The sequence below is a fragment of the Crocodylus porosus genome, unplaced genomic scaffold (assembly GCF_001723895.1).
Source record: "Crocodylus porosus isolate Cpor-Errol unplaced genomic scaffold, CroPor_comp1, whole genome shotgun sequence".
NCBI lineage: Eukaryota > Metazoa > Chordata > Crocodylia > Crocodylidae > Crocodylus > Crocodylus porosus.
This window is the reverse complement of record NW_017728949.1, coordinates 49,939,890-49,954,387: the sequence shown is the minus strand read 5'-3', so window position 1 is coordinate 49,954,387 and position 14,498 is coordinate 49,939,890. Positions and strand designations below refer to the sequence as shown.

The following is a 14,498-nucleotide window of genomic DNA, read 5'->3' as shown; positions in this document are numbered from 1 at the left end:
CAGAGGGGCAGATGACTCTACTGGCTCTGCAGTCCCCATCTGAGTCTGGTAGATGCACAGCAGGTCACAGCCAGGCAGCAGCCCCCACTGCCAGAGTGCTGCAGTGGGTAAAGTGTGCAGGGAACTCTCAGGGCTGCTTCAGCAGTCCAGCTGGCACAAGGGGTAGTGTCCCCAGGTACCAATTGGCTGGGCCCCAGAAGCTCCTGAGACCTAGTAGCCCTGAGCTACTTCCAGGGTGGCTTTTTATACTGCTGGGAACAGCACAGGTGCTAGCCCTGGGCTCTAGCTCCCCCTGGGTGAAGATCCGGGAGGGGCCAGGCAGGGTTATTTTGCCCCAAGTGACACAATTTGCTCCACAACAAAGTACATGTCCAAGCACGTGTGCCGAAGCAAAAAGCCCTGGCTCAAATTTGCATCGCTTCTATTTGAGCTGCTGCGAGCGCACATGCTTGCATGTGTGGACATGCCCACTGGGAGCAGATTTGCTCCCAGGGAAGGCTTAGTGCACAGTATTTTACTGTACAGTAAGCCTTTATAGCACTAATCACATTTAGACGCGTCCAGTGGTTGTGTCTACACATGAATTAACATGTTTTATTTAATGCGCATTAAATCTAGTACCTTCATTGTGAGGTACTAGGAGAATGTGCATTGACCTATTTTAATGTACATTAACTGGATGGCACAGTTTTAGTGATGCTTGAACACACACAAAATAGGCTAATGTGCATTAAAGCCATGTATAGACATGCCCACTTATATGTGGACCAAGTGAATCTTGAAGCCTGCAATAGCAACAATAAGCTATTACTTCATCTTTGCAAGCAGTATTTTATCAAGACTACTTTTGTTCTGAGCAAGATTAGAATTAAAATATGCTCCTGGTTTAACAGTAATGTAATGTAGTCCTGAGCGCCTACTTCCATATCACAGAAAATAAGACAAAGAGTTTTCATTTCACCTAAAACTGCTATATTCCCTTTTTACCTATTTTAACCTTAGGATTTAAAATAAAATCCTCTTTGCCTGCTCCTCCAGTGCATTCTTAGTATGGTGTTTACAATCTATTGTACATAAGCACATGTATTGTGTTTGAGAAGGAACCCTTACACAGTGTGCGTTAGGCCTGTTATGAAGTGTTGTAATTTCTGCAATGCACAAGTTTTGATCACTGAATGCCACCTTTGGGGGCAGTGTGAGCAGGTAGGTCAATGCCTGAATGTGCAGAGAGCATATTCTCACTCAGGCAAAGGTTTCAGAAGGACAAAACTTCAGTAAATTTAGCAGGAAGTGAGAAGATGTTTGCACTGTTGCTGCCTGTGTTGTAATTGTGCTGTGGGCCGATGGATGTCTGGGAACTCTCAGCCTACTGAATTTTCCCCAAAATCAATTAACAAACAAAACCATTGGGTTAGCATTAAGAGATCATGCAGTAAAACTATCACCAGGTCTTGTTGTTTAAAATGTCAAATGTTCATTTCAGTAATTTTTTTTACAAGATATAAACCCTGGCAAAAAACATGCTAGCAGGATCATGCCCGTCAAATACAGAAATCTGCCCAAAGATGATTAAACAACAAGTGACATGACATTACATGATGACCCTCCTCTCTGTCTCTCACAGCATGTCTACATTAGGGATCTCTGCACTGAAGTAACTACACTCATGTAACTATGTGGTGGAAGCCCCAGGGTAGATGTGCTGCATTGGTCTCAGACTAGAGTAAGTCACACCGATATAAAGCCCTGCTAAATCCATAATGTTGACATTCTCAGAGCTATTTTTGCCTTCTCCTTCTCCTGCACCCTCAGCCACTAAATCTTACTATGTTTTCTCCACATGCTTCAGAGAGCCAGTCCTTGCTGTCTATTCTAACGACTAAAGCACTTGTCATTCTCTGCTTCAACTACTATAATTTCCTCCTATCTAGCATCTCTTAACTCACATCGCTCCCCTCTAATCCATGTGGAGGTCTACAATCTAAATTATCTTCCACGATAGGAATTAATCTGTAAATTGTGCTACTGGTGTCTCCTCACCCATTTGATCACATTTAAACTTACTATCCTAATGTTCAGGACTCTGCACAGCTCAGAAATCCTGGATCACCTTTCTCAGATTTTTCCTCCTTTTCACCTCACACAGAGTGATAACAGTATCAATGTCCCCTGTACTCTTTCTACTTTGTTGTTTTCTATACATGAGCGCTGAACTTCCAGTTCTTGAAAACCCTCCTCATCCTTCACCTAACTCATTTAGATGACCCATTTCTTCTGATAGATGGACAATGAAATCAGTAACAATTAAAATATTTTGTTTTAAATGACTCAAAGTTACTTTTTTCCCTCAAATTTTTTGGTGTTTGTTTCCAGATTGGATGGGGCTGGTCTTTCTATTTGCGACTTGTATAGAATGTGTGTGTGAGATCACTATGTGAAGAGGCAGAATTGAATTCTATTCCTTTGTCATCTAGAACTGCTTCAGCATCAAAGCAAAATTTTCAGAAGAATTCCCCAAAGTCATAATTAGTGAATCCCCTGCAGTATCACATACACAATGAGAGTCACAACAAACTGATTTTTTTTCACACTCTGAACATGTACTTTGACTTAAATTTTATGGATTTAGCAGAAGACAAGAATTTGATCCACTCAGTAAGGGCTTAATTCTGCTCCCTGTGAAATCAGTGACAGAACTCCATTGACTTCAGTGTGTCAGGATTACAACTTTGATCTACATGGACTGTGTTTATACAAGTAACTTACAGGTGAATGATCTGCCACCAACAATTGCATACATTTAGTAAACACTAAACAAAGGCCTTATGTCTCCCTGAAGTAGGCTTTGATAAGGATTGCTCTCTTTATCCACTTTTATAGTGTGGCAAGCCCAGCAACAGCAGTCACATAATATATTCAGGTATTTGTCAGATGTTATTGGAAAAGTTATGAAATTCCAAAAGCAATTCACCAAACTAATTGAGGAATTCAAATTATTAATTTTTTTTCTCCATTTATCAGTAGTAGTCGTCATTTATTTACAGCTTCTGCAATAAGAAAATAACAGTATTTCTAGAATTTATCATTTTTCCTAAAAAAGTAAAGTAATATTATCCACTCTACCAGCTAAAACAAAATTAAAACAGAACATAGTACATGATCCCATAGAAGAAAAGATAAAATGAAGTACTGGACATCAAAACAAAACATGAACATTCTGTTTGATCCATATATCCCATTTCTGACTGAAAAAATAGGAAATTTTTGGTTACACTATTTAACTTTTAGTTTATTATTTGTAGTTAGGTGCATTTAAATGGTGTGGCATAGGTGACATGCTGTCTTCCCTTTTAGAGAGCAAGTGACAGTGTTTGAATACCGCATCTCATCCTAGCCTAATGGAATCAAAATCCAATGGGCTAACTAGAATATCTACATTATTGTATGAACATCAGTTGTTCTGCTGAAATAAAATAGCTGTGTGTGTGGAGGAGATGGGGATGGGGAGGTTAGGTGAAAGTTGGCATGTCTACATGTGCATTAATGCAGCATAGTTACTGCACATTAAGTTTAGTACCTGTAATAATAGGTGACTACTTCGCCTTGGTCTTTCATCGGACCAAGGGGACAACCATACCAGATAGAGTAGAGGATGAGCATGGTAAGAATAATCACCTTCCTACTATTGCTGTAGAATTGGTGTATGACCAATTAAAAAAATTAGATGTATACAAGTCAGCGGGACTGGATGATCTTCATCTGAGAGTTGTGAAGGAGCTGGCCAAAGTCATTGCAGAACCCCCGGTGAAACTCTTCCACAACTCATGGCACTCTGGAAAAGTCCCTGAGGACTGAAAGAGGGCCAAGGTTGTGCCCATCCACAAGAAGGGCAGGAAGGAGGACCTGGGTAACTATAGGCCAATCAGCCTAACTTCCATCCTAGGGAAAATCCTAGAGAAGTTCATCAAGGAGTCTATCTGCAATAAGCTTGCAGAAGGTAAGATTCTGAATGACAGGAAGCATGGCTTCATTGCAACCAAGCCTTGCCTTACCAGCCTCATCTCTTTCTATGACCTTGTAACTCACCACCTGGACATGACAAACCAGATTGACATTGCAACTTTGATTTCCAAAAGGCCTTTGATCTAGTATCCCACAATGTCCTTGCAAGAAAATTGGAGGATTGTGGGCTTAACTCTGAGACAGTCTGGTAGGCGAGAAACTGGCTGCAAGATGGAACCCAGAGAGCTGTAGTGAATGGATCCGTGTCATCCTGGCGAGAAGTGGGCAGCAGTGTCCTACAGAAGTCAGCGCTCAGTCCGGTACTTTTCAACATCTTTATTAAATATCTGGATGTCGGGGTGTGAAGAGCTCACTGGCCCAGTTTGTGGATGACACCAAGTTATGGGGGCATGTGGTCACACTTGAAGATAGGCTACAGATACAGACAGACCTAGACAGGCTAGCAAGTTGGGCGGCTTGGAACCTGATGAAGTTCAACATCGAGAAATGTAAAGCACCCCATTCAGGATGAATAGCCGCAAACATACCAAAGGATTTGTGGCACCAAACTGACTAGCACCACAAATGAAAGGGACCTAGGGGTAATAATAGACCACAGTATGAATATGAGCTGGCAGTGCGATGCTGTAGCCAGCAGGGCAGATGATACCCTGGCATGCATCAATTGATACATCTCCAGCAAAATGAAAGAGGTGATTCTTTCACTCTACTCAGCACTGGTGAGATCACAGCTGGAATACTGCATCGAATTCTGGGCACCACACTTTAGCAAGGACATGGACAAGCTTGAGAGAGTCCAAAGAAGAGCCACCCATATGATCAGAGTCTTACACGGCAAGCCATATAAGCAAAGGCTGAGGGACCTGGGACTCTTCAGCCTGAAGCAAAGAAGGCTGAGAGCGGACCTGGTAGCAGCTTACCGCTACACTAGGGGAGTACATCAAGGGCTCAGTGAGCAAATGTTCACCAGGGCACCTGAGGGGAAAACCAGGAGTAATGGCCACAAACTCCTGAAAGATCGATTCAGGCTCAACATTAGGAAAAACTTCTTCACAGTTAGGGTGTCCAGACTTTGGAATAAGCTCCCTCCAGAGATGGTGCAATCACCTACCCCAGAAATCTTCAAGAGGAGACTAAACAGTCACCTTGCTGGGTTCACCTGATCCCCAATTATCCCCAGTTATCTTTCCTGCTTGGTGCAGGTGGCTGGACCCGATGATCAATGAAACACTAAGGGGTGTGAAGGTTAGTGCATAGCTGTTACTCCTAGTTTATATGGCTGTGTGAAGCTTCAGGTGATGATTTGATTCTGAGGAGATTCGCCCTGTCTGCCCCAGCTCCAGACTTTTAAGACCCCCAAAAAAAAACCCAGGCTCACCGGCTCCTGCAGGGGGCTTGGGGTTTTGGGGGGCTCAGGCAGAGCCCCCCACATGGTGGGGGCAGCGAGGATTGCCCCCCTGCTGGCAGGAACTGGTGAGTTCAGGGTTTGGGGAGGTTTTTTTTTCCTTAAAAGGCCAGAGCTGAGGTGGGTGGGGCAGCCATGGGGTGGGGTCTGGGACATTGGGGGGGAGGGTTGGGGGCTCATGATAGAGCCCCCCATGCAGTGGGGGGCATTGGGGAATCACACAGCCCCCCCCCCCCCGGCCAGCAGCACCTGGTGAGTTTGGGACTTTTTTCCCCAAAGCGCTGGGACCTGGGGCAGGTGGGGCAGCCATGTGGGGCCTAGGAGAGCAGGCAGGGGGGATGGGCCTGTGCAATTCAGAGATTCATCAGAAGCCAAATCTGTGAATCAGATTCTGCTGAATCGATTTGGAACAGTGATTTGAATCACTGAATCGAATTACTGTCCCCCTTGCTGGCCAACTCTGAATCTGAAGTGAATATTAGCCATTTCACACAGGCCTACTAGTTTATGATATCAGTAAGCAGAACTGTAGATTTGAAGGTATGGTTAAATAAAGAATACCACAAGGCAATATTTTTGCATCTCAGAACCTGAAAAGACCATGCCTAGGTCTTAAGGCTTTGCTGAGGCTTCTTCCAGAGCTTCAGAGCCTTAAAAGACTTAATCTTGATTTTGAACGGCCTATTTGTAATGTTAACTTCCTACAGCCTCTCCTACATTTCCCCTGGTGTATCAAATACCCCAGTTAAATGAAAATTAATTTTAAAGGCAGCTGTGGGAAAGGGAAACATGTCTGATACAAACCTTAAAGTCTGCCCTGGAATCTTAGCAGATGTCTTATGCAGAGATATTGTAAAAGAAAAAAGGAATGTTAGAAAACGCTGTGAGAACTGGAGAAATACATGATTGTAGACTAGAGCCATAGGTTATTTATTTACTTCATTGCTTTATTTTTTAGGTTTATCCCTATGTAGAAAATTTCAGAGATATAAGTAAAGTAGCACTGGTCTATTCCCAAGATCAAGATCTTCCCTGGAATGAAACCTGTAGTTTCATATATTAGATAGCATTGGAGTGACACAGTAGCCAATTTTCCTTTATTTTGTTCTACTCTAGTAACAGATATATTTCACAAGGAAGTGTACATGCATATATATGCTCCAACACTGCCACTAGCTATTGATTTGTACTCAACCCTATAGAACTGTAGAATCAAATTTAATCAAAATCATATTGAAAAGCAGATCACAAATTTAAGGCTTTAAATGTAATAAAGATTTTGATTATTGCCTGGCAAATATTTGATAGGAAAAAATATTGTTTTACCTTTTCAGATGCAGTTGTATGGAGCCAGAAAATCCTAGCAATAAAACCTTGCAATACTGGAAGGACTACAATATCTCTGCATCTGATGTACCATGGGGAAATGTAACTTTGTCAGTAAGTGAGATGTTGTAATCTAATAACTAGCTGGTTAAATATCAATGTTATATTTTCTATTATATTTATATTGCAGAATATTTTATTCCCTTTCTGATTTTAGAGTTTGAGTCAGGACAGATACACTACTTTGCTGAATAAAGATTAACATGATTTTGTAGCATTAACTTTTGCTCTTTTTTATATTATATAGTCATTGTTAATCATTGTTAGTCCATAGTACATATTAGGGCAAGAATGTGCATTGTTGTCAAGTACTTCGAAACTTCTTTGCATACTAACATAGAAGTCTGGCTTGGATTAAGTCTGAATACTTCAAATGACAACAGTTTTGACCTAAATTCTACCAGATGGCAAAATGAAAGCTGCCTTGAGTGGAAAGAACCTATAAGCCTGTATTTCCCTTAAACCTCTCCTCCAGCTGTTCAGGCTGTAGTAAAGAGCGAGAGGAGAAAGTATGTTAGCATCATGTATCTGATATTGGAAGTCTCCTTTACCCCATTCCTTTCTTGTTAACGTTGTATTGTGCGACTGTCAGAGCTGTGTAAAAGATTCCTGCAAGTAATTATGTTACCATTCTGCAGGGCAGAACAAGAAACACACCATTCATTTTTTTCACATGCACAAAATATTTGTTTCTGGATTAATAAGATTTTCTGGGTAAGGTTGGTGCTTCTCTTTTTCCTTCCTAACAGAGGTTTTTGTAACTTGATAATAAATAGCATATTTGAACACAGATCATTCTTCCTTGCAAATATTTCTTTCTTCATCACTATGCCAATAAAAATTCAGTCTAAAAAAGACACAAAACTATTTATCAGCCCAAGAGACATGCAAGACCCAGGCTTGGTGTCTTCAGTAGAGAGGGCCGAAGTCACCCTAGTGGGCACCAGACTTATTCTTTTATCTTTGTTAGGTATTTTTGGAAGGAAATTAGGCTTAGATGTGCCTTGGTTTATCCAACTGAACTCTATTAATGCTAATCCAATAAATTTGCTCTCATGGATATTATTTCCTTTCAAAGGCATAGCTTTTCAAACTGTAGGATGCCTCTCCAATCTTAGGGAGTTACACCCAGATCTAAGGAGTTCCTGATTTCTTCATCCTTCCAAACCTTCCTTAATAGCTAGATGAGATGAGCAGTTTCTGAATTTTTGTGCTTATTTTAAGGTGGGATTAAACTGTGGGAAATCTGAACTTTTTAAGGAGAATCCAGCCTTTTAGATTTTAGCAAAGTGTCTGTGCAGGGGCAGACCTTCCTTTTCTGTTTTTCAAATCTCAGCCTATGCAAGTCTGTTTCGGGATATGTTTATGCTAGATTTAAGATAATAGAGTGTTTTTTTAAGAATGAATATAAAAGCCCTATTCTGCTTCACGAAATCCCTGAAAACATCTTCCCAAAGTCCTGTTATCAAAACAATAGGTTAAATTAAGAGCAATAGGACTGGATGGGTTTTCTAATAACACCTTGGCCTGTCAAAGAAATATCACATTTTCCAATATTTATTCATTTACAGTTTAAAGTTTCTTGATGACATTTTCAGTACACACTTGACTCCTTTCACGCATTGCTGTGATGCATAAATATTACCCTGTTTTTCATGGTGTTAATTCTTGTATTCCCTATAATTTTTTACTTAGTATTACTAGACAATGAGCACTAAGATTGTATCTTCTTTTGCACACATATTCAAATATTCTTTGTATTTCTGTGAGCAGGGAGGCTGGGAAAAATCCATCCTTATGGCTGCCCATTTAATCAGTTGTTTAGACTGCTGCTTAGGGAGTCCTGCAAAATTTCCATCTGGGATTTTGGTTCCAATTTATCTATTACCTAAAAATTAAAAGGAATAAAATTGGACAGTCTTTGTCACACTGGACTTGAAATGAAGGGAGATACCCTAAATAAGTGGTTACTTTTTTTTTTTTTGATTTTATCAGATCATTTTTAGAAACAAGCTAATCCAAACAAGAATTTGGTGGAGTGTGCTGCCCCCTTCTGGTAAATAATGTTGTTCCTTTCCAGGATAAAATTTAAGTCCAAACTTCTTTGAACAACTCAAATTATCAAATTAAAACAAACCTGAAAATGGGACGGGAACAGCTTTTTATTAATGATATTTTGAATTTCTGTTTCCTTTCTTAATAAGAAATAGGAAGTGTAAACCATGTGGAAATTTAAAAAGCTTTAATTATCTTTTTAAAAAACAAAACGGACAGTTTGCAAGAATGGGTGAAGACTTCTGATTTTTTTTCACTCAGATTGGTTTCATTATCTCTAATTGATATGAAGTGAAGTAATACACTGTCATTAAGCATTTCTAGGGAAGAAAATCACAAAATCTCGCTAGGTTTTTAGGGGCATTATAACAAGGTTTTTATGTATGTACAACTCTCTTTGTTCTGAGACAGAGAATTTTTATTTTGAAGTTTTCACTTTTCTTCATAACATTATAGCTAGAAAGTACAATATGTCCTAGAAAACTATGATCTAAAGATTTGTTTTAAAAGGAAAAGGGTTAAATATGTTTAATTTTTCATTGATAATTTATTGTATAATATAATTTGTATTTAAACTGAGGGCGTAATTAATTTAATAAAACATTTATAGTAGCAAGACAATTGGGTTTGCTTTCCCCATTAGGAATGTAACAAGTTTCATGGGGAGTTTGTTGGACGGGCCTGTGGACATCATGGACCTTATGTTCCGGATGTTCTCTTCTGGTCAGTCATCCTATTCTTTTCTACAGTAATGCTATCATCCACGCTGAAGCAGTTCAAGACTAGCAGATATTTTCCAACAAAGGTAATAGAGTATATATTTTAATACAAAATTTTGTGTTAATTTGGTGGAGAATGAGTCTATTGTGTTGCAAATACAGATTTTTATTATTTTATATAAATTATTGCTCATGATTTTTAGTAGAATTAGGATTTTGTAGAGAAATTGCTTAAGTATCCGTCTTTTGGGGGGGGTTGTTTGTTTTTTTTTGTTTGTTTTCTGTTTCTGCCTTATTGTTTAAAATATACATTACTTTATGGCTAAATCCAACATACAGAAACAGCTTAGATCAGTATTTGGCACTGCAGCTTATCACAGAATGAAGAATGTTCTGTAAAGAACCAACTCTTTGTGGATAAACTGCAAAAAATAAACATACTTCTATATCCTGTCTAGGAAAAGCATTCTGTACATTTGCTGAATACCTGACTGAAACTTTATGCTTTGTCTCCACCTTACCTTCTGTTCTGAGACCTTCATTTCTAAAAGCTCATATCTCTGTGCTCTGTAGGACAAGGGATACCACTAAACATGTGTGTATGTAGAACATATCTTGCAGATTGTCCGTTATTTCTGTGGAGATCCATTTAAAAGTAGTGTGTCCCTATGAAGGCCTTTTATATTTATTATATATTTCCCACTCTGTGCATGTTAGATGCCATGCCTGATCTTCCAGTAGGCATCCTTAGACAATTGCATATTGTGTCCTGAGGATCCATGGACCTGGAGAAGGGTAGCTGCTGCAATAACTTTTGCAAGGGTGAAGTGCAGGCTCCTTTTTATCTTGACTTGAGAAGAGAAAGACCTTGGAAAGGAAAAACGGAGCTAGTTTTATATACCCTACTGCAGCAGTGGCACTGCTAGTATATATAAGAGGACCTATGAACTATTATGTCAAGCTACATGCATGAACAAAAATAACTCTTTGTGGTCTTTGGACATGTATACACTATGAAAGGACCTCACTAAAAAGCAGTGCAGTGAAGAACAGCATGCCTGCTCTAGGGGCAGTACCTTAAGGTCAAATCGTACCAAACCCCACAACCCAGGAACTAGCACAGAGAACCACCAAGGGAAGTTTCCACTTCTATATAGGAGATGCTGGGGATTAGTCACAAGCCACTAGGCTAAGGAGATTGGGAAAAAGCACAGGTAAATAAACATTAGAATACATACACTTATATACCTGTATATATAATAGGCAATAAACCATGTCACTGCAGCGAAACCACCCAAGAACAGATAACAGGTAACAGACAGGGAACTCTTATACCGTGATATATACAGTTAATAAACCTTAACATCTCCCTTTCCCCCTCCCCCAGCTCTGGAGGGACTCTAAACCAGTATCTGGTCCCAAAATGCCATCTGTCATTAGAAAGGACCTCGGCAGATCATCGAGCCCAACCCCCTGCCCTGGGCAGGAAAGAGCGCTGGGGTCAGATGACTCCAGCCAGGTCCCTATCCAGTCTTCTCTTAAAGACCCCCAAGGTAGGGGAGAGCACCACCTCCCTTGGAAGACCATTCCAGATTCTGGCAACCCGTACCATAAAGAAGTTCTTCCTGATGTCTAACTTGAATCTGCCCTCTGTCAGTTTGTGGCTATTATTTCTAGTTACTCCAAGGAGTGCCCTGGTAAACAGAGCATCTCCTATCCCTTGCTGTCCCCCCAATGAATTTGTAGATGGCCAAAAGATCATCTCAGCCTTCTCTTGCAGAGGCTGAAGAGATTCCGGTCCCTCAATGTCTCCTCATAGGGACTTACCTGAACCCTCTCAAAGTTATCCACATCACTCTTGAAGTACAGTGCCCAAAACTGGATGCAGTACTCCAGCTGCAGCCTCACCAGTGCCGCATAGATGGGAAGTATCATCTCCCTGGACCTGTTTGTGATGCACCTGCTAATGCATGATAAAGTGCAGTTAGCTTTACTGATCACTTTATAACACTGACAACTCATGTTCATTTTGGAGTCAGCTATGACTCTGAGATCCCTTTCTGCTACAGTGCTGCTGAGAGGCTGTTCCCCACCACCTGTAAGTGTGCTGGTGGTTCCTCCTCTCTAGGTGCAGCACTTTGCATTTGTCCTTGTTAAATTGCATCCTATTCTGTTCTGCCCACTTCTCCAGCCTGTCCAGATCTGCTTGGATTCATTCCATGCCCACTAGTGTGTTTACCTTACGCCATAATTTGGTGTCATCTGTGAATTTGGACAGAGTGCTCTCCACGTCTTCATCCAAATCACCGATGAAGACATTGAACAGCACTGGTCCAAGGACCAAACCTTGGGGAACTCCACTGCCCACATCTTTCCAGGTTGATGCCAACCCATCTGCCACCACTCTCTGGGTATATCCCATTAGCCAATTTGCCACTCACCTGAGCATGTAATCATCTACATCACAGTTGCTCAGTTTATTTATGAGGATAAGATGAGATACCATATCAAAGGCTTTCTTAAAATCCAGATAGAGGATATCTACCTCATCCCCTGCATCTAAGCCTTTAGCGACCTGTTTATAAAAAGAAACAAGGTACTAGGCAGGATCTACCACCTGTGAACCTGTGCTGATTGCCTTTCAGTATTACTGTTCCTGCTGGACTCCCACAAATGTGATCCTTAATAATTTTTTCAAAGATTTTCCCAAGGATAGAGATGAGGCTAACTGGCCTATAGTTACCCGGATCCTCCTTTCTCCCCTTCTTGAAAATAGGGACCACATTCACCCTTTTCCAGTCCTCTGGGACCTGACCTGAGCACCATGAGTTCTCAAACAGCCATGGCAGTGGTTCTGCTATGACACTGGCCAATTCCTTCAGCACCCTTGGATGAAAAGCAAACTTAAACACATCCAGCACCTCCAAGTTTCCCTTCACTAAGTTGGCGCTAACACTTAGTGGGCTGGTTTCCCTCCTGTGCTCATCTATAGTCCAGCTGGGAGATTTGTCCTGATCCATGTTCAAGCAAAAAACTCAATTGAAGAGCTCAGCTTTGTCCCTTCTATCTGTCACCAATTGTCCTAGTCTGCCCTTTAGGGGTCCTATGTTACCCCGTGCTTTCTTTTTGCTCCCTATATACATGTAGAAGGACTTTTTGTTGTCTTTAATTTTCATTGCCAGTCTAAGTTCCATTGAAGCTTTGGCCTTTTTAACTGACTCCCTGCAAGTACAAGCTAAGTAGGTATACTCCTCCTTGGTAGCTACCCCCTGCTTCCACAGTCTATATGACTCTTTTTTGCCCCTAGGCTTTCCTCGATTTCCCTGTTCAGTGAAATGGGTTTCGTGTCCCCTTTGTCCGCTTTCATGCGCAATGGGATTGTCTCCTGTGCCTGAAGGATCATTCCCTTTAGGAACGACCACCCTTCCTGGACTCCCATCTCACCAATGCCCCTGATCATCAGTGCCTCACTAATTTCCTGAGCATATTGACCATGTCTGAGCCCAGCTGCTACAGCTCACAGTCCTAGTTGCTTCTCACTCTCATGCCACATGCCTCTGTCTGCCATGCTGCTCCTTCCTCTTCCTCTTGTCTCCTGCAGCCTTCTGGGAGTTGTAGTGCATGATACAGTTCATTTTCCTAGTCCCCCGGAGGCTTCTGGGAACTATAGTTCACTTTACAACATTACAGTACATTACAAGGTGTTCTGTAACCATCTTAGAGCAGCACTAGCAGGCACCAGTGAGCTCACTTTTTGGGGTGTGAGAGTTGGTGCACACCCAGCACAGTTCTAAGCCAGCTATATTACATCCATTATGGGGTGCATGATGTGTAAAGTAGGTGTGCTGTGCTTCACTATGACTATCCCGAGAGTGAAATTTGTGGTCTTGAATTGGTGTAGACATACCCTTGTGGCCCTTCTCTGGGCTGACTACTGCATAGGAGAAAGTATAATCTTGTCTTGAAACATGGTATTCTTGTACCCTGTCAAAGACATTAAGTTGACACTGTTACATTGTCTTTCTTAAATTATGTATGGCTGTTTTTCTGGAAAATGACATTTGGCTCAATATTCGCAGGTGCGATCTATAGTCAGTGACTTTGCCGTCTTTCTTACTATTCTGTCTATGGTCTTACTTGACTATGCCCTTGGAATTCCATCTCCAAAGCTTCAGGTTCCAAATGCCTTCAAGGTAATCTGTTAATATATTGCACTGTCGTATTGCATTGCTGAGATAGTCTGCCACATAATAGACTGAGACTGGAGAACATTTTAAAACCACTGACTAAACAGCTATTCTCTGAATTATTTGTGTGTGCACCAAACCCCTTGATCTGTGACTAGTGACTCATAGCTCTGCTATAACAGAAGTATTGTTGCCATTATCTGTGCATATTGAAACCTTTATTATCCACATTTTTTATCTGAGATTTCCTATTATTTGTATAACCTAGTTTCAGATAAGTGGGTTTTGGATACTAGTTCCTTTTCATGAAGAGAATGATTGAGTTAAATGTCTACAGTTAGATTGATCTAACTAAGGAGTTTTAGTTGATCCAAACCCTCTATCCTAGGGGTGGGCAAAATGTGGCCCGGGGGCCACATGCAGCCCACCAGGCCATTCTATCTGGCTCGCAGAGCCCCTAAAAATTTAGAAAATTAATATTTATCTGCCCTGGGCTGCCTGTCATGTGGCCCTCGATGGATTGCCAAAACTCAGTAAGCAGCCCTTTGCCCAAAATAATTGCCTGCCCCAGCTTTATCCCGTCTCCTGTTTTTATCCTTTCCAGGCTACCCCATTCTTCTGTATTGCTGGACCCAACAAGTTGGCTGTACAGTTTGCAGTCAGATGTTCCTTATATTATCCCAGTGAAAGATAATTGTTTTGAGCACCTCTTCCTACCCCCCC

At 41.2% G+C, this 14,498-nt stretch overlaps 1 protein-coding gene across 4 annotated transcripts in view; it reads left to right on the top strand.

Annotated features, from left to right (window-relative positions):
• The window catches only part of SLC4A10 (solute carrier family 4 member 10), a 337,292-nt gene that overhangs the window by 291,066 nt on the left and 31,728 nt on the right, over nt 1-14,498 (top strand). For all 4 annotated transcript variants that reach the window (XM_019554513.1, XM_019554512.1, XM_019554511.1 and 1 more), the window contains exons 15-17: nt 6,763-6,868; nt 9,513-9,674; nt 13,668-13,781. In XM_019554513.1, coding sequence (XP_019410058.1) covers nt 6,763-6,868; nt 9,513-9,674; nt 13,668-13,781 — 382 coding nt within the window. The remainder of the gene's footprint in view (nt 1-6,762; nt 6,869-9,512; nt 9,675-13,667; nt 13,782-14,498) is intronic.